This window comes from Podarcis muralis, chromosome Z (assembly GCF_964188315.1).
Source record: "Podarcis muralis chromosome Z, rPodMur119.hap1.1, whole genome shotgun sequence".
In the NCBI taxonomy this organism is placed as follows: Eukaryota; Metazoa; Chordata; class Lepidosauria; order Squamata; family Lacertidae; genus Podarcis; species Podarcis muralis.
The window spans coordinates 21,106,825-21,127,114 of record NC_135673.1 but is presented as its reverse complement, the minus strand read 5'-3'; the positions used below and the strand labels follow the sequence as shown (position 1 = coordinate 21,127,114).

Below are 20,290 nucleotides of genomic sequence, written 5' to 3'. Positions count from 1 at the left end.
AGGACTAAACAGATGAAATACCATATTTTTTGCTCTATAAGACGCACCCGACCATAGGACGCACCTTGTTTTAGAGGGGGAGAACAAGAAAAAAATCTCCTCCTCTCTGCTCAGCACCCCTTCAGCGAAGCGGCAGGAGAAGCGGAGCCCCTTCCATTTCTCCTCCCTCTTCGCTGAAGGGGCGCTGCGCAGCTCTCCCTCTCTGCTGAAGCCAGGAGAGTCTTGCTCTCCTGGCTTCAGCAAAAGAAACCCAAAGCCTACGGCTATCCCTGAAGCCTTCGGAGCACAGTGTGAGTTCCCATTGCGCTCCAGAGACTTCGGGTTCCTTTTGCTGAAGCCGGGAGAGCAAGACTCTCCTGACTTCAGCGAAAGGAACCTGAAGCCTGCAGAGCACAGCGGGAACTCGTGCACTGACCCCTCTCACTCTCCAGGCTTCAGAGAAAGCAATGCAAAGCCTCCGGGAGGAGAAGCGGAGCCCCTTCCATTTCTCCTCCCGCTTTGCTGAAGGGGCGCTGTGCAGCTCTCCCTCTGCTGAAACCAGGAGAGTCTTGCTCTCCCGACTTCAGCAAAAGGAACCCGAAGCCTTCGGAGCACAGCACGAGTTCCCACTGCACTCCAAAGGCTTCAGGCGGCTATCCCTGAAGCCTGGAGAGCGAGAGAGGTTGGTGCTCACCGACCCCTCTTGCTCTCCAGGCTTCAGCGAAAGCAACGCATAGCTTCCGGAGTGCGGAGGGAGCACTCCCTCTGCGCTTTGGAGGCTTTGCATTGCTGTCGCTGAAGCCAAGGAGCCTGCATTCCCTCCATAGGACGCACACACATTTCCCCTTAATTTTTGGAGGGGAAAAAGTATGTCCTATAGAGCGAAAAATACGGCATGTTAGATGTCAGGGAACTGCCATCAGAATCCAGAGGAGAGGGAGGTCGCCCCAATGATGCAGGGGAGGGGACTAGCAAGGAGGGAGAGAGAGCTTCCGCTGGGGAAGGAAATCAAGGGGACACCAGGAAGAAAGGAGAGGCTGAGAGTACTTCGGAGGGAAGGCTCTGAGACTCTTCCAGTGAGATCAGCGGGGAGAGCACCGGACCCCCGCTTGGCACGCCCACTCTGCCCAGAAGGCTTCCGCACAGAGAATCTAGGCGGAGACTGGGCGTCAATGAATTTTTATGTTGGAAGAAGTTTAGAAAACGCCCACTGACGGATTCTGCCAGCGACTGAAGCAGCCGCGCATAAGGGCTGCTCAGCCAGGGAACGGCTCAACCACCCCAAGCAGCTTAGAGCAGTTGGTGGTTTACACACAAGCAACCCCAATTCCCATTACAGCAATCCGTCAGTCTTTTATGTTGCTTGTGCGCAGGAGAAGAGGGGCACCGTCATGAGTCAAACCGGAGGAGCAGGCGCTGCGGAGCGGGCCAGGGGAGGACCAAGTCTGGAGGAGAGAAACAGAGATTTGGAACAGCAGCTGGCTCTTCTGGCGGCGCGGCTGGATGAAAGGCGGACTCAGGATGCCCAGGGGAAGCCCACCCCCATCGCAAGGAAGGTACTGGGACTAGTGCAGAAGTTTGGGGGCAAACCTAGGGATTATAGCGCATTTAAAACAGAGATGCAGTATGCGCTGGACCTGCAGTATGATGACTTTGTGGATGACGGGGCTTGAGTGGCTTTTGTGATAGGGCACCTTCAGGACGGGGCCAGGGAATGGGTTCAACCCTTAATGGCGTCCGAAAATGCCGCGTTAAAGGATCTGAGGGAATTTTTTAGCGCCATGGACCATATGTTTTCGAGCGAAGTGGAGCTGAGCGTGACGCGCAAGGAACTGATGGGTTGCAAAAAGGAACCAATCAGTGAGGGAGTACTGGTCGCGTTTTGCCATGTTGATCCACAAACTTGGGTGGGAGCTGAGTTCGGAACCGGTGCAGATGTTATTTGAGGAAGGGTTATCCCCTTGGGTAAAAGACGAACTTTCCCGCTCGCCCCGCCCGGAGTCGATGGACCAGCTGACCAAAAGGGCGCTTGCGGTGGGAGTAAGGCAAGAGACGCGGGCGATGGAAAGGCGGGAAGGGAGAGCCGAGCGTTGGCATGACAACCGCATTCCTGAGATGCCAGGGCAACCTCAACCGCCAGAGGAGCCAATGGAGATTGGAGGCGCGTGCACGCGCGGGGTTTCAAACTCTGGCGAGGTTCGCAAGAAGGAGGGGAAACCCGCCAAGAAATGCTTTCTCTGCCAACAGCCGGGACATTTTGCCAGGGTCTGCCCTCAGAGGAAGGCGTGGCAAGGAATGGTGGGGTCAGTTGGTGGGGAACAGGAGGAGGAAAAGGAACAGGGAAACGCCAGTGCTTGGCTGCCGAAGAACGGGCACAGCAGCCAGGCAAGCACCCAGTAAAAGTGCCCAAGCCAGATCCTCCCCAGGCAGCCATCGCCATAGAAGTGGTGCTAGAACTCCCCAATGGGTACCCAATCAAGGTGAAGGCATTGTTGGATTCAGGGAGCTCTTGCAACTTTTTTAGCAGGGAATTTGCCCTAGAACATCAGCTCCACGTATTGCCACTAGAGCACCCTTTGCAAGTAACGACCATCGATAGGAGGGAACTTCTAGGGGGGGAAGTGACCCACCAGACCCCTCCCATGAAAATGAAGGTCTCCAGACACACAGAGACAATTGCCTTTCACGTAGCCACACTAGCAGGACCACCAATCATATTGGGGATGAGTTGGCTGGCACTGCACGATCCAGTGGTGGGATGGCACCAGCGAACAGTCTCCTTTGGGTCAGCTTACTGCATGGAGCACTGCCACGGGGGGAAACCCAGAGGATGGCAGTGGCCAGAGTGGCAGGGATGGCGGTAGGAGAGAAGGGGAGAGTACCACCTCAGTATGCAGACCTGGAAGAAGTCTTCAGTGAGAAGGAGGCGGACAGGCTACCCCCCCACAGGCCCTTTGACTGTCAGATCAACCTACTCCCAGGGGCCCAGCTGCCAGTGGGTAAGCTGTATGCCATGTCGGACAGGGAGATGCAAGAGTTGCAGAAGTTTATTGACAAGAACCTGAAGAGGGGTTTCATACGAGAATCAAGGGCGGTGGGGGGCAGTCCGGTGTTCTTTGTGGACAAGAGAGACTCCAAAGAGCCCAGATTGGTCGTAGATTATAGGTCCTTGAACCTGGTGTCAGAACCAGTGACCTTCCCCATGCCGAGAATCGATGACATTTTGGCCAGAGTAAGGAAAGGGAAGGTTTTTGCCAAGTTGGACCTTCGAGGGGCGTACAATGTGATAAGGATGAGGGAGGGGGATGAATGGAAAACCACCATGTTCACCCCTCTGGGGGCCTTTGAGTACCTAGTTATGCCCTTCGGACTCCAATCAGGCTCAAGCACATTTCAAGCTTTTATGCACCATGTGCTGGGGTCCCTGCTGTACAAGCTTTCTTGGACGACGTGCTAATCTACTCAGAGAACGAGGAGCAGCATGTAAAGGACGTCAGGGAAGTGCTGAAAAGACTGCAGGAGCACCAGCTGTGGGTCAAGTTGGAGAAATGCCAATTCCACGCCCAAGAGGTGGAGTTCCTGGGTTACAGGTTGTCTGACAAGGGCTTAGCCATGGACCCAGGCAAGGTGCAGGCAGTGCTGGAATGGAAGACTCCCAAGAACTGGAAGGACGTGCAGAGGTTCTTGGGGTTTGGAAATTTCTACAGGAAATTCATCAAGAACTTCGCCCACCTGACAGCGCCCATTACCGATTGCCTCAGCAGCAAGAAGAAGTTTGAATGGACAGCAGAGGCTCAGCAGTCCTTTGAGAAGCTAAAGAGGGCGTTCGCTTTGGAAGAGCAACTCTTACACGTGGATCTGCAGAAGCCGATGAGGCTGGAGACAGACGCGTCAGACCGAGCGGTGGGAGCCGTATTACTCCAGCCGGGAAATCGTGGAGAGTGGAAGCCGTGCGCCTTTTTCTCGAGGAAGCTGAACAAGTCCGAACAAAACTACACGGTGTATGACCGGGAACTGCTGGCTATTCATGAGGCCTTTCGCCGCTGGAGACATTTTCTAATAGGTGCACAGCACAAGATCCAGGTGTGCACGGACCATAAGAATCTTGAGTATTGGAGGACTGCACGAGTCCTGAATCAAAGACAGGTGTGATGGGCACAGGAGTTTTCCAAGGTTTTTTTTGAGATTAGGTACGTGCCGGGGAAGGAAAACGTCAGAGCAGACGCTCTTTCCCGCAAACCAGAGTACTTGGAAGGAGAGGGAGTGCCGGAAGCACGTCATGTCATACCTGAGGACCAATGGGTGTGTGGGGGAGTGTTGGTAGGGAGACAAGAGCTGGCCGGGTGGACGAGGGATGACCAGTATGCCCAAACCAAATTCAGGGAGATCCGAGATGCAGAAGAAAATCAGGGGGGTTTTGAGGTCAAGGAGGGGGTTTTGTACTATAAGGGAGCGTTGTACATACCAGAAGGGGACTTGAGGGGGAAAATACTCAAACAGCTTCATGACAACCCCACGGCAGGACATTTTGGCCAGCACAAGACCATGTTGCTTGTCACCAGGCAGTTCTGGTGGCCGAGGGTAAGGGAAGATGTGTGGGAATACATACGGGGGTGCGAGCGCTGCCAGCGCGCTAAAGGGGAGAGGGCAGCACCCGCGGGGTTACTGGAACCGTTTCCCACACCAGAAAGACCATGGGAAGTGGTATCAATTGATTTTATGACCGATTTACCCAAGTCCAGGGGGAAAACAGCCGTCATGGTGGTAGTTGACTTGATGACCAAAATGTGCCATTTTATTGCGTGCTCGCATGCAGTAACAGCTGAGGAAACAGCGAGGCTGTTTGTTAATCATGTCTTCAGGTTGCATGGTGCCCCCTTGAGGATTTTGTCCGACAGAGGCCGGCAATTTACTTCCAGATTCTGGAGGAGGCTCATGAGCCTGTTAGACGTAGAGGCGAGCTTCTCGACAGCCAGACATCCAGAAACCAACGGACAAGCAGAAAGAGCTAATAGCATACTTCAACAGTACCTACGCTGCTACGTCAACGAAAGGGAGCACGATTCGGTGGACAAACTAGCGCTGGCTGAATTTGCATACAATAACGCGGAACATGTGTCCACGGGGATGAGTCCTTTCATGGCCAATTATGGGTGTCACCCCAGGGCTTTCCCAGGGGAGGGGGAGGGAAGGTGGAGTGTACCAGCGGCCGAACAATTTGTGGAAGAGATGGAGGCGTTACACCAACAACTCAGGGTTAACCTGGAGAGGACGAAGGAAGCGTACAAGAGGCAGGCAGACAAGCACCGCAGAGAAGGGGAAACTATAAGAGTGGGGGATCGGGTGTGGTTGTCTACCCAAGGGTTACCGTTCAAAGGGGGTTGTAAGAAATTACGGCCAAGATGATTGGGACCTTTCGAGGTAACACAAGAAGTGAATCCTGTGGCTTTTAGACTCAAATTGCCCAGCAACATGAAACTGCACCCGGTGTTCCACAGGTCCCTACTCTCACCGTACAGGGAAGGGAGGGAATTTCTGGGACAAGAAAGAGGAACACCCATGCATCCACAGGTGGAGGAAAGGGAACTCAGTAGTCATGCAGCTGAGATTCTTGATTCCAGGTGGAGAGGGAGGCAGGTGGAATATCTGGTGGCTTGGGAGGGGGAGCCCGAATCAGAGAACACTTGGGTTCCAGCAGAAGAGATCAGGGATGAGTATCTGGAGGAGTTCCATCGCAGGTTCCCAAGGAAGCCCAAGCCATTAGGGAGGTTCTGGGAGGAGCAATTTGGCAACAGGGAGGATGAGGAAGAGTTTGTGGGATTTCCCGCCTCCGAAGAGGAGGAAGGGGGAAGATCCGAAGGGGAGGAATCCGACTGGGAAGAGTGGGCAGCGGAAAGAGACAACAGCAGGTGGAGAGCAGTGTTGGAATCAACTGAGGAGGAGGATAGCTCCTTCAGGAGGTTCCCCACTTCACCGTCCCAGGAACGGACGGGAGGGGAGGGGGGCCCTGGGAGGGAGGTGGATGTCAGGGAATTGCCATCAGAATCCAGAGGAGAGGGAGGTCGCCCCAATGATGCAGGGGAGGGGACTAGCAAGGAGGGAGAGAGAGCTTCCGCTGGGGAAGGAAATCAAGGGGACACCAGGAAGAAAGGAGAGGCTGAGAGTACTTCGGAAGGAAGGCTCCGAGACTCTTCCAGTGAGATCAGCGGGGAGAGCACCGGACCCCCGCTTGGCACGCCCACTCTGCCCAGAAGGCTTCCGCGCAGAGAATCTAGGCGGAGACTGGGCGTCAATGAATTTTTATGTTGGAAGAAGTTTAGAAAACGCCCACTGACGGATTCTGCCAGCGACTGAAGCAGCCGCGCATAAGGGCTGCTCAGCCAGGGAATGGCTCAACCACCCCAAGCAGCTTGGAGCAGTTGGTGGTTTACACACAAGCAACCCCAATTCCCATTACATTAGAGTAAAGAAGTTTAGACCTTTTTCGATAGATTAGTAAACAACATTCAGAGATTTATTGATTCCTGATCAAATGAACTACACACAAGCTGTGTGTTTTATTATAAATACTTTGCAAACCAGACAAAGCTAAGCAACTTTCACCTCACATTCAGATTGGTTTTTAGTCATCTGTCCTGGCTGCTCATCTACTACTCAGCCAGATTTATGGTTCTTGAGTTAATTTACAAGGCCCTGAGCTGCTTAGGTACTGGGTACTTCAGGGACTGCCTAAACCCTAATATCCCAGCTCATTCACTGAGATCACCCGCAGGAGCATCCTTGTTCATTCCCCAAGTTGGTGAGGCTTCTTTGACAACAATGAAAAACCAAGCCTTTCACGTCATTGGCCCAGTGCTGTGGAACACCCTGCCAATAGAGATTCAGCAGCCTTCTGTGCCAACTTAAGTCCCTGCTCAAGATGTTTCTATTCTTATTATATAGGCAGTTAAGAATACAACTTTCCGTAATAGTTAGTTGATTCCTGATTTTAAATTTTTGCATAATCTTTATGGTATGGGCTTTATATACAATTGTTGTAAACCACTCTGATTTCTTTTTAATGAATAACGGAATATAAGTAAGTGCTCGTCCTTAATAGTTTCCTTGTATGTTTGCTTTCACCTAGGTGGCTGTTGTGACTGGGATGAATGAGGAGGAGGCACCAAGGAATGGTGAGCTATTGGATATAGATGAACTGCTTTGGTAGAAAGCTTATTTATTCCCAGATGTCGATCAACGTGGTGGCGGTGGCAGTGCAGGGAGATGATCCCGCCGCCCCCCATACACCTGGTGTAGGAAGGGTTATGGACTGGTTATGGAGTGGTCAGGCATAGGGCTTGCCCACAGTTTGCTTGTGCCATGCCCACCAAGCACATGTCTGAGAGACTTTCCGCTTGTCCTGAGCTTTCGAGGCACGAGTCAGAGAGGTTTTCCGTTCACCCCGCCACTTTGCCCGGGAAAACCCTTAGCCCTGAACCTGAGCAGACATCAGTCCACAGGAAACCTGATTGACATTTGTTCCGATCCAGTGGTAAAGAGCAGGTTTTCCCAGGGGAAAGTGGTGGGGAGAATGAGCTCATAGATGTGTAGTCTGGGGAAAAGCCAAACTAGACAGTTTTGATGTGGACTCATTATTTTATTTTATTTTCTATAAATAGGGAGAGTCACATAAGTACTCCTCCCAGTAGTTACTCTTTGTAATAGCTGGGCTATATAGACTCATCTTAAAATCTTGGCTATGTGCAACTGCATCTCTTTATTTATTTTTATGCTGGGTCTGCTCCATGTTTGCTTGGTCATGTGCTAATGATAAATAAATAATTGAAAAGAAAAGGATTATGGTTCAGGCAGCATGCAATTCTTTTTTGCAAACTGCTTTGAGGTTAGTTTGTTCGTTTTTTTTACAAAAGCAGCATATAAAGTTTATGAAATAATAAAAATAATAAAAGGAATAAAGTCCACTCTGGTGGCCTTACATCTGTGATCCATTTGGACATGCAGGCTATCCCTTGATGTTGCTTGTTCACCCCTTGATTATACATGTGGAGTCTCACTTAGCTGTAATGTTGGTGGGTGTGTTTTCCCTCTCCGCAGACTTGCAGCTGATTCACAACCAGAATCCCATGTTGGGGGAGCCTCCAACTTTCAAGATGGAATATGACAACAGTATTCCCCTGGAGGCTTCTGTTGACATCATACCTCCTGTTCATTTCAGCGATGAGGCACTTGAGGAGTGCCTTGGTCAAGTATACCAAGTAGATGGCGCACCTACCCTGTTGTTCCTGGATCAGCCGGTTTTCTTTGAAAATGTGTAAAACAGCTAAAGAGGCCCTCCCCTCCTGCTCCCCAGCCTGGTTGCAGATTTCATAGAGAAAGCTACCTAGATGTAGCTTTCAGCACCAAAGGCTGGTAGAGCTCTTGCCTCTCCTTTCTGCGGTTTTCTGTAAGGGGAGGGTTTATTCTGCTTTTTCTGAATACCAAAGCCTGTGCAGCTAAAAAGCTGGAATTGTGCCACAATGGTTTGTTTGTTTTTTCAAAAAACAAATAATCCAAAAGAAGTTTATTTTATATACAAGTATTTTTTCTAGTCTTAGCAACTTGCAGCTCACTGTAAACCTTTGCCTATCAAATTGTCTAGTCTCATGATATCCAGTATTGCAAAACTGCAATTATTTAACTCTTGTTAAATTTTGACTCAGAGGTGGTTTGTACTCCCGTTAGGATTGATTAACTTTTGTGAAAATCAGAACTGAAGAGGCCGTTCCTTGCCTCTTCTGTTATTTTGATTACTGTTGTCAGAATACTGTTGTATTCTTTGGTTATGTATTTTTTTCATTTTGGTTATGCATTCTTTGGTTTCACCTCTGATTTTTTTATTATTATTTATCATCATTATCATCATCATTATTAAATTTATTAGTCACTTTTTCTTTGCCACAGTAACCCAGAACAACTAATGAAATCACAAAACAACAACAACCTGAAATACACAAACTAAAATTGGGGGCAGGCAGGTGGGAAATACATTAAAACATCCCACTCACTTTAAACGATCACAGATAGAGGCCTGGTTGGAAAGCAAAAATTTTGCCCAACACTGAAGATATATCACAATGGCACCAGGTCTGCCTCCCAGGGAGGAGCATCCCACAAGAAAGAGTCACATTGAGAAGGCCCTATTCTCATGTTGCCAACTTCAGGAGCTCCCATGGGTGGAGCACAAGAAGGAGGCCCTCAGATGACAATTGCAGGGACTGTGTTGGTTCATATGGGAAGGGCTGGTGGGGTACTGGGGTTCTGAGAAGCATAACACTGTAAATATCAAAACCAGCACTTTAAACGGGGCCCAGAAACCTATTGTTAGCCAGTGCAGTTGGGCTAGGATTGGTGTTATATGCGCAGAGCATCTTGCTACAATAAGAAAATATCAATGTAAGCAATTTGTTTCCTTTGAGAAATTATATTTCTAATTCATGTGTGTGAAATGATGCCAATATGTAGCTACAATACTGAGTATAAAGACAACGCTTTAAAAAAAGCTGCTTTTTTCTGTGCACTGTGCGCCAAATCCTCCCAAGTCACTTCTCAATAATTTGTAGCAATAAGCAAAATAAATATCATTAAGATTGTGTGATTAAGTGTTCTCTTTTTAACTCCTGGGCCAAAAGTTTGAATGATTCCTGTGACCTGTCCCACCTGCACATCTCTGGCAAATGACCTTTATTATAAAGAGTGTGACCTGATGCTTGTTTTCTCCCAGAGCTCTTCACAAGGCTTCAAAGTTTGAGACTTGGGGGGGGGGGGGGGGCAGTGGCAGGGAGAGTCTTCCCTGCACTCAGAAACAGTGATAGGAAACAATCTAACATATTGCTTTGTTTTAAAGTGATTGTGCTTTAGTTACACAATCACTTTTCATAAAGTCTGCTGTTTGCCTTGTGAGGTTGCTTAATGGTTTGCCTTCCCAAAAGCAAAGCCCCTCTGTAGTCCCTAGGCAGTGTTAAATGTCCTCCTCCTTTCTGCCATTCCTGGATTTGGCCCTTGCACCATCCAAAGCAGGAACATAGGAGAGCAAATGCAAAGGGGATGGTGGTTTAGGTTTGCTGATGAGCTGCATAGCAGTGATGAGGCTAGCAAACTTCCTATTGAAATGGAATACTTTTATTTACAAGTACTGTAATTGTATAACAGGCTAGGAAAGCCTTTTGGGAATTTCATATGGCTGCTCTTGTGTCAATCTGGGCATGAAGAACAGAGGTTCTGCAAATTAGTGGGTTTATTTTATCCTAAGCTTTGTTTTCAATAAATTAAGGACCTGTGATTTTCATATATATTAGAAAGTTTATACTGGCAAATCAAAATTCAAGTACGTTCACTCCTGCTAACTAGTGCTCACCATAGATTTTTGCATTCCTTCCAGTCTTTTTTAATTATTTTGGTTCAACTGATGGATGCAGATTTAAATTCTTGGGTTTCAGAACTGACGTTTAAAATGCCATTGACACAAGTACTTAAACACAGTACACAGAAACCACTTGCAGGACCAGGCATCAGGGTCCCCATACCCCAACCCATATAAATAAGAGACCAGTAAGAGTGGTTTTGGGTAAAAACAGGCCACAGCTTTATTGAATACAGATTAAAGAGGTTTGGCTTGGGCATGGGGCAATCTAAATACTTCCGGCCCGCTCACTGGAAGTGACGCCTGGTCAATCCAGGTGGGGGTTTCTAAGACTTACATCAAATAGGGTGACTTCTGCAGGGACCACCGTCTGGGGGAGTCCCTTTGATCCTGGCCCCTCTGGGCATGTGGATGTAGCCACTCCCCCCGATCCCTTTAACAGGATACCCTATCATTTGGAGGGGCAGGCAGAGACTACAACCTTGCCTCCATCCAAGACAAAGGATTGCCCCAATGCCCAAGCAGGTCAGAGCCAATTAGCCCGGTGGGCAAATTCCTACCCGGCTCCATGAAGAACAGCAACCATAGCAAAGTCATCGACTATCATCGTAAACCAAGGGTGGATGGGCAGGGAAAGCCAGCGAAGGAATGAACAGGTAGTGCCCTGGGTACAGGCTGCTTAAATGGGCAAGGGGCAGATCCGAGGGAAGCCTACCTGCTCCGTCAGGTCTGCCCCCTGGTACAGCCCATGTCCCCAGTCTGCATCCCCATTAGCCAAAGCCAGGAACAGGCTAGGATCCTTTTCCTGATAGGCAGCTGGGGCTTATGCCTCCACCGCCCATCAGGAAGGGCACTGAAGTTCAAGTTCCCTCATTGGGGCCCCAGTGAAACCTTTGCCATCCTGCAACGCTGCCACACCAAGAGCAGCATTTCTTTCTTTTAGCATATGCTAAAATGTGGAACTGCTTAACATGAGAAACTTGCACAAGTCATTAAATTTCAGGATTGTCACACCAGCAAATCCTTTACATTTCTCTCTTAAAGCAAGAGAAGTGAGACAAAAGGGCAGGGTCAGCTGCAAGGGCTCTAGCTGAAGCGACTCCAGTCATAAGGGTGTTGCACTGTTGGAACTCACAAAATGTTCCAGGGTAGGCATGAAGGAGAGAAAGTCTCTCCATGGGCAACAGCACCAGGGGCCCTTCCAGCCTTACAGTGCTGTTGTCCTGTTGTAGTCTCAACCACAAAAGAGATACTGTAAAATTGGAAAGGTTCAGGAAAGGGCAAACAAAAGCATCAGGGGGATGGAGCAACCCCCCCCCCCATGTGAGGAAAGGTTGCAACATTTGGGACTTTTTGGTTTAGAGAAAAGATGAATAAGAGGTGACAAGGTAGAAGTTTGTAAAATTATGCACCTTCTAGAGAAAGGGGATAGAGAAGTGTTTCTCTCTGACATAACACTAGAACTCGTGGGCATCCCAGGAAGCTAAGCAGTGGAAGATTCAGGACAGGTAAAAGAAGACAGGTAAAAGAAAGGAGTTTTTCATGCAGCACATTGTTAAACTCTGGAACTCCATCCCACAGGAGGCAGTGATGGACACCAACTTGGGTAGCTTTAAAAGAGGATTAGACAAATTCATTGAGAGGACTACAAAGGGCTATTTGCCATATGCCAATCTTCTGCCTCCACAGTTCGAGAATGTTTCTGGATAGCAGTGAATTTGTCTACCCCATGTTTTAAAATTAATCCATGGGGGGGGACATGGATGCAAGAGCTCTCTCCCCTAATGCAGTTCCCAAAAAACTGGTATTCAGAAGCATTATTGCCTTTGACTTGAGCCAGAGCATAAGAATGGAGCCTCACAGTCTTTCATAGTCTTATGATCCTTCATGAATTTGTCCAATACTCTTTTAAAGCCATCTAGGTGGATGGCCATCACTGCCTCCTGTGGGAGTGAGTTCCATAGTTTAACAAGGCACTGTGTGAAGGACTTTTCTTTCATCTGTCATGAATCTTCCAGCATTCAGCTTCATTAGATGGCAAAGGCTGCAGGGTATTTAATCTGGCTCTACTTGCATCAATAGGCTGGCTGCACGATGAAAACCCCTGAAGAAAATCAGGGTTCTAAATTGCCTACATGATTACAGGAGGCTCCCTGCTGCACAAGGCTGCCCACCAATTCCTGGAGGAGGGCAATTTGGTATAAGGGTGGGGTGGGGTGCTTGCCTCCACAACCTTCAACATTTGTCCATTTAGTTAAAAATAAGGAGCTTAGTCAGAAGACCTCCGCACAGAAGTCCTGCAATTCTACAGGTCCAGTTCCTGAAAATATGTGCTGTGTACATGTCAGAAATTATGTCTGATGCATCCACAGCATGTACTGTATTCCCTCCCACAGTGATGTGTCCAGACAGAAATTATATAGGTGCAGCTCTCCCCCCCCCCAACAGTTGCTGTGTACATACCCAACAATTTATGCCTGATGCATCCACAAAATACACAATGTTCCTTCACCATGGCAACATGTGAATGTCAAGACAGCTTCTGCAAACGCAGCTAAGAATTTCTACCTGATGTGCGCCCTTAAAATTTCTGCAAGCACAAAAGATTGTTGAGTCACCAGAACAACATGTAGTGAATGTCCAGGCAGAAATAGTACAGATACACTTCTTCCACCAGTTGCTACAAATACAGATGAGGAATTCCTGCTCCAACACACAGTATACTCTTCACATAACAAACTAAGCCCAATTGTCAATTGAAAGAAGACACGGTGTAAATGAAATCTGGCCAAATTATACACTGCCTCAGATCCTATATACCAAATTTCATACTGACACAGTCAATTGTTTTAATTTTATAAATAATAGAATTTAGAATTTAGAAAAGAACCAAGGGAAACAGGGATTCAAATCCCCACTCAGCCATGAAGCTTGCTGGCTTACCTTGGGCCAGTCATAATCTCTTAACATAACCTACCTCACAGGGTTTTCAGGAGGATAAAATGTAGAGGGGGAGAACCGCACAGATAGCCTTTGACTCACATATGAGGAAAGACTGCAGTGTTGGGGACTTTTTAATTTAAAGAGAATGCAAGTAAGAGGAGACATGATAAAAGTTTATAAAATTATGCACCGCCTGGAGAAAGTGGCTAGAGAAATGTTTCTCTCTGCCATAACACTAAAGAGGATTAGACAAATTCATAGGGGATAAGAATGTCAAAGGCTACTAGTCACAATGGCTGTGCTCTGCCTTCACAGCTGCAGACAGCAATGCTTCTGAAAACCAGTTGCTGGAGACCACAGGAGGGGAGAGGGCTCTTGTGCCCAGGTCCTGCTTGTGGACTTCCTATTGGGGCATCTGATTGGCCACTGTGAGAACAGGATGCTGGACTAGATGGGCCACTGGCCACATACTTTCCCTCTAGTTAATTTGTGAAAAATCAAAGACACTCTGCTTTAGAAGAAGAAACAGTCCATTGCCCAGTTTCTGACCGTCTTGACGCCAGGAAAAAAAAAAGGAATATGCAGGCACAATCTGCCCTTGCAGTGAAGTTCAGTGACCCTCCAGAAATTTCTCGTTTGCTTTAGCATAACTGCATGTTGTAATGCTATTTTGTTTCTTGCACCACTATGCATGCTGGTTTTGTAATAACTGCCTTCGTGGAAGAGTCCAGAACATAGACTGTCTCAACAGAGTGGTGCATGCTCTAGTTATCTCCCACCTGGACTACTGCAACGCGCTCTACGTGGGGCTACCTTTGAAGGTGACCCGGAAACTGCAATTAATCCAGAATGCGGCAGCTAGACTGGTGACTGGGAGTGGCCACTGGGACCACATAACACCGGTCCTGAGAGATCTGCATTGGCTCCCAGTACATTTCCGAGCACAATTCAAAGTGTTGTGCTGACCTTTAAAGCCCTAAACAGCCTCGGTCCTGTATACCTGAAGGAGTGTCTCCACCCCCATCTGCCTGGTTCCCTGTAACTTGGCTTCTCACAGTGAGGGAACTGCCAGAAGGCCCTCGGAGGTGGACCTCAGTGTCCAGGCAGAATGATGGGAGTGGAGACACTCCTTCAGAGTAGCCCCACATAAAGAGCATTGGAGTAGTCCAAGTGAGAGATAACCAGAGCATGCACCACTCTGGCAAGGCAATCCATGGGCAAATAGGGTCTCAGTCTGCGTACCAGATGGAGCTGGTAGACAGCTGCCCTGGACACAGAAGTGACCTGCGCCTCCATGGACAGCTGTGAGTCCAAAATGACTCCCAGGCTGCGCACCTGGTCCTTCAGGGGCACAGTTACTCCATTCAGGACCAGGGAGTCCTCCATACCCGCCCGCCTCCTGTCCCCCCAAAACAGTACTTCTGTCTTGTCAGGATTCAGCCTCAGTCTGTTAGCCACCATCCAACCTCCAACCACCTCAAGGCACTCACACAGGACCTTCACCGCCTTCACTGGTTCTGATTTGAAAGAGAGGTAGAGCTGGGTATCATCTGCATATTGATGAACACCCAGCCCAATCCCCCTGATGATCTCTCCCAGCGGCTGCATGTAGATTTTGAAAAGCATGGGGGAGAGGACAGAACCCTGAGGCACCCCACAAGTGAGAGCCCAGGGGTCTGAACACTCATCCCCCACCAACACTTTCTGGACACGGCCCAGGAGGAAGGAGCGGAACCACTGTATAACAGTGCCCCCAGCTCCCAGCCCCTCTAGACGGTCCGGAAGGATATTATGGTCAATGGTATCAAACGCCGCTGAGAGATCCAGCAGAACTAGGAAACAGCTCTCACCTTTGTCCCTAGCCTGCCAGAGATCATCGACCTGTGTGACCAAGGCAGTTTCAGTCCCATGATGAGGCCTGAATCCCGACTGGAAGGGATCCAAATGGTCCGCTTCTTCCAGGCGTGCCTGGAGTTGTACAGCAACCACTCGCTCAATCACCCTGCCCAAGAATGGAAGATTTGAGACTGGGTGATAGTTGGCCATATTGGCTGCATCTAAAGATGTTTTTTTAAGAAGCGGTTTGATAGCTGCCTCTTTCAGCGGGTCTGGGAAGTCGCCCTCACAGAGAGAAGCATTCACCACCCCGCAAAGCCCATCACCCAGCTCTTCCCGGCTAGCTTTTATAAGCCAGGATGGGCAAGGATCAAAGAAACAGGTGGTTGGTTTCACTCGTCCAAGCAGCCTGTCTACATCTTCGGGGGTAACAGATTGAAACTGGACCCATGCAACTTGACTAGACAGGACTCTAGCACTCTCCCCCCACGGCCCAGCTTCCACCGTGGAGTCTACCTCTTCCCGAATCTAAGCGACTTTATCTGCAAAAAAACTTTGCAAAATCATTGCAGGAGACCATGTGGGCCCCGATGGAGCAGGTGGTTCTGCTAAATTGCGAACCACCTGAAAGAGTCTCCTGCTGCTGTTTTCCACAGATGCAATAGAGGCGGTGGAGGTCTTCTTCGCCATCGCTATCGCCACTTGGTAGGCTCAACTTTGAGCTCTAACCCATGTCCGGTCAGATTCAGAATGAGTTATCTGCCACCAGTGCTCTAGCCATCTCAGCGACTGTTTCATTGCCCTCAGATCTGTGGAAAACCATGGGGCTGTCCAGGCTCCATGCAATCGGAGAGGGCGCTTCAGAGCCGAACAGTCAATAAGGTAAAGGTACCCCTGCCCGTACGGGCCAGTCTTGACAGACTCTAGGGTTGTGCGCCCATCTCACTTAAGAGGCCGGAGGCCAGTGCTGTCCGGAGACACTTCTGGGTCACGTGGCCAGCGTGACAAAGCTGCATCTGGCGAGCCAGCGCAGCACACGGAACGCCGTTTACCTTCCCGCCAGTAAGCGGTCCCTATTTATCTACTTGCATCTGGGGGTGCTTTTGAACTGCTAGGTTGGCAGGTGCTGGGACTGAACAACGGGAGTGCACCCCGCCGCGGGGATTCGAACCACCGACCTTTCGATCGGCAAGCCCTAGGCGCTGAGGTTTTTACCCTGGTTAACTCCACATTCCAGCGGGCCACCAGGGAATCAGCTGAAAGGCCATCAACATGGGATAAAACATCCCCTACCACTCTCTGGAAACTATTTGGATCCATTAAGTGGCAGGGGTGGACCACTCAAAGGAAACCAGGCAAAGGAAACTAGGCAATTTGCAAATTGGCACAGTGAACTGCAGTAGTGAACAAGCCAAATGTCAATTTCATGGGGTCCGCTGGTCTGAAATATTATTACTGAAATATGAAAAGTACATGTTTTCATGATGTTTCCAATGCGTATTTATTTGCTCTAGTGAGGGTAAACTGGCCCTAGCCTGTAAAATTATGCTCTGTGCATTGTTTAGTTTTTTAATAGGTCAAGATATGCTGTAAATTTGGTGCAGTGGGCAAGTAAATGTCAGCATTGGAAACTAGCTGACTGCACACTTATAATTTGCCCATGTAGTGAGAGAATCAGAAACAGTTGAATGGTGTGATATATACCTACACAGGGAGACTGAGCCCTTTCATGATGCATAGCCAAGTTGCATGCGTGCCTTAGAGAATGGCAAAGAATGCAGAAAATGCATGTTTGGGTGTGTTTTTATAGCTGAGGATACTGTCCTTCTGCTTATAACATGGCCATGCAACATGATGCAATGAAATTACAGCAACGTATTTTCTAAGTTTGTAAGTTTTCAGTTCATGTCTTTGAGCTATTTTTTTTGAAATTTGCAAACCCCATGGTTTGCTATACACCCAGGTTCCCCCAGACATTTTTCCTGATTTTTCAAAATTCCACCTAGACACCAGTTCCAATGGATGAATCCTGGATATGTCCGGGGAATTCTGGGTTTATGGCAGCCCTAGAACTGTCTAAACAATACAACCGCAACATTGGTCATGTTACCCAGCTTTTTTTCAGCCGGAAATCACTGGAACTCAGTTCTGGTACCTCTCAGGTGGGTGCCATTGCCATTCTAAGAGAACAAGGGAGGTGTTCATGGTGCACCTCTTTTTCTAGAAAAATAGCACTGCCCATCACCCATTTTCAGTGGGGGTATCTGTCACAGCCTCCTCTTCTGCCTTTTTTTACTGGGATACCTTTGCACAGGATTGCAAAGCTATAGGGTTGTGTAGGGTGCCTCATGTTGTCTTTGCAAATGAAGGAAGAAAACATGAGCAAATTAAGCCCTAGCAAGGCAAACACAAGCTGCTATAAACAGAAGAAATGTGGAATGTTTGAAGGGCATTTCCGCAGAAACAGGAGAAAACAACACATTTCTGCAGGAGAGATACAATTCCACAGCAACTCTCAGATATGATATAGACTAAATTGTATTCTCCACCATATACATTTTCTAAAAAAAGCATATTGACAGCACTTATTGAGGCTTATTTTTTAAAAAAACATGATAACAGTTAAAGATGTTTATTTCCGAAGTGGCTGTCCTGTACTGAGTGTTTCATAACATGACTTCTATCCTTCATTTTGCTCTAGTCAAATTCAGAACTCAGCTGCAGGAACTAAAAACAAAAGGAGACCCAGTCACATATCTCTGGAACAGCATGGAATTTGGCCCTCAATGTTTATGCAGATAGATACATGTTTTTCTCCTTCTCTTGTAACACCACAACTCATGCACACCCTGGGATTCTAAATGTCGTAAGATTCAGGACAGACCGAAGGAAGTCATTCATGCACTGCCTTGTAGAACTATGGAACTCATTCCCACTGGAGGCAGTAATGATCACCAACCTGGATGGCTTGAAAAGAGGATTACTGTATACAAATTACTTAAGCTCTTCTTACTGGAAACTGAGGGCTGTTGTCTTTACACCCTGCTTGTGAGTTTCCTTGGGGGATCTGTTTGGCTGCTGTTAGATACTGAGTGTTGAACTAGATTGGACACAGCATCTGACCCATTTTTTACATGCTGGAGAATGGCACGTGGCTAACAATTCCCTTGCTTTTTGTTGTTTGCAGCTGTTAAATGTTCAGAAAAAGTCAGAAGCCTAGGCAGTATAAGTTCCTCAACTAAGTTTATTCAACATTTGTCAGTGACAACAGCTCACTCATAGGAACACAAGAACCAAGCTGACTGGACAACACAATAATAATGCCAAGCATGAACTGACCGTTGACAGTTGAAAGTGTATGCGCTTACTTGCCATTAGAATGTTCATCTACCAACGCTTCAACGATTGGTTAGAACGCGCCTTGTAACATAAAATGTGTTAAACCCAATACATAACACTCCTCCCGTCCCCCAACTTCCTAACAAAAGGAACAAACATAGTCATCAAGGTGTGCCAGCCTTTTCCGCTCCCGCTGGGACCGTCGTGGTTCCTGTGCCTGAGTGGGTGACCCAGGAGGCTCCTCCGGTACCCGCGGTCTGAGTGGGGCGGTCAGCGAGGCCGATGGAGGGGGTCACTGCCGATGGAGCCACTGAGGATTCTGGCCTGAAATCGCTCTGCTGGGGTAACTCAGTCACCAGCAACCCGTCTGGTTCCCACCCTGGCCTGGGCACAGAATCTCCCAAAGTACCCATTTCTCTGTCCTCTGGTTCTGCTTGAAGTTCCGTGTTCGGAGGTGCTCTGGCTCTGATATGGTTGATGTGTCTCTTCCAAACCAGTCCCCCCTCCAACCCTACCTTGTAGGAAACCGGACCTGTACAGCGGGTAATGACACCAGGGACCCAACCCTGTCCAGACCCATAGTTTCGGAGGTACACAGTGTCCCCGGGGAGAACCCTCTTGGAGCCCCCCGCACCACAGTGGGTGGCCGTTGCTCAAGAGCCTGGTTGGGGTACATATGATCAAGGAGGGTAGTGAGCCTCCTCCCCATAAGCAACTCCTCCAGGCTCCGGCCGGTCACTGCGCTTCGGGTGATGTGTTGGGCCAACAAGAACTCCGCTGACCAGAGAGTCCAGTCTCCATGCACCATGCGCCTAAGCGCATCTTTGGTAGTACGGACCATGTGTTCAACTTGGCTGTTAGTGGCCAGGTGAAAAGAAGCGGAACAAATGTGGATTCCATTCTTGGTTACATTATCACTCACCAGTATGTCTGGCAAGCCGTGTGTCGCAAATAACTTCCTGAACGCATTTACAGTAACTCTAGAGGACACGGTTGAGGTTGGCACCACCTTGAGCCACTTGGACTGAGAGTCGACTACTATTAGGAAGTGTTGGCCCTGAAAAGGCCCCGCAAAATCCACATGCACCCGAGACCATGGGGACTGTGTGGACTCCCAGGACTGTACTGGTGCCTTGGGTGGATCCGGCCGGGAGACCTGGCAGGGCTCACAACGTTTCACCCAGCCCTCTATCTCCGCATCTATGCCTGGCCACCACACATAGCTATGGGCCAATGCCTTCATCTGGACGATCCCCAGGTGGGACACGTGCAGCCCTTCTAAGACTTTTTTCCTTAATGGGGGGGGACTATGACATGGCTACCCCATAACACACATCCTTGGCGAGTAGACAGCTCATCCTTGCGGGCTGTGTAGCATGGAAATTCTGGACCCCGCTTCCCAGGCCACCCTCTCCCCACCCAGTCCGAGACGCAGGACAACAGCCTATCCTTTGCTGTTGAGGCGGCAATGTCCTTCACATGCAAGGACTGGTCTGGTAAGTCTTCCAGCCACAGGATCTGCATGTCCGATGCTCTTGGTTTTCTCCGCAGCTGGCGCAGGTTCCTCAAGGTGCGTCAGATGATCGCTGGTTCGATGATGCTCTCGTAGCTTGGGAGCGGTGGTGTCGGTTGGATCGGTCCAAAGCTTGGTGGACATCCTCATTGTGGGAATCTACGGAAGGCGACCGGTCTTGCTGGATGTGGTGAGTTCTCCTTATGTGGGTTGTGGGCCGCCTCGTGGGCGTTATCCTTCTCAAAGGCTGTGGCCATATTCATTGCTTCCATCATCGTGAT

General features: G+C 48.9%; 1 protein-coding gene across 2 annotated transcripts in view; it reads left to right on the top strand.

Annotated features, from left to right (window-relative positions):
• LOC114589369 (heat shock factor protein 3-like) overlaps nt 1–9,610 on the top strand; it is a 62,995-nt gene extending 53,385 nt beyond the window's left edge. The window contains exons 10-12 of one of the 2 annotated variants that reach the window (XM_028715734.2): nt 1,353–1,535; nt 7,106–7,151; nt 8,074–9,610. In XM_028715734.2, coding sequence (XP_028571567.2) covers nt 1,353–1,535; nt 7,106–7,151; nt 8,074–8,294 — 450 coding nt within the window. In that variant the 3' untranslated portion in view covers nt 8,295–9,610. The remainder of the gene's footprint in view (nt 1–1,352; nt 1,536–7,105; nt 7,152–8,073) is intronic. The other variant, XM_028715735.2, reaches the window with a different exon arrangement.
• The last annotated feature ends 10,680 nt before the right edge of the window (nt 9,611–20,290 follow it).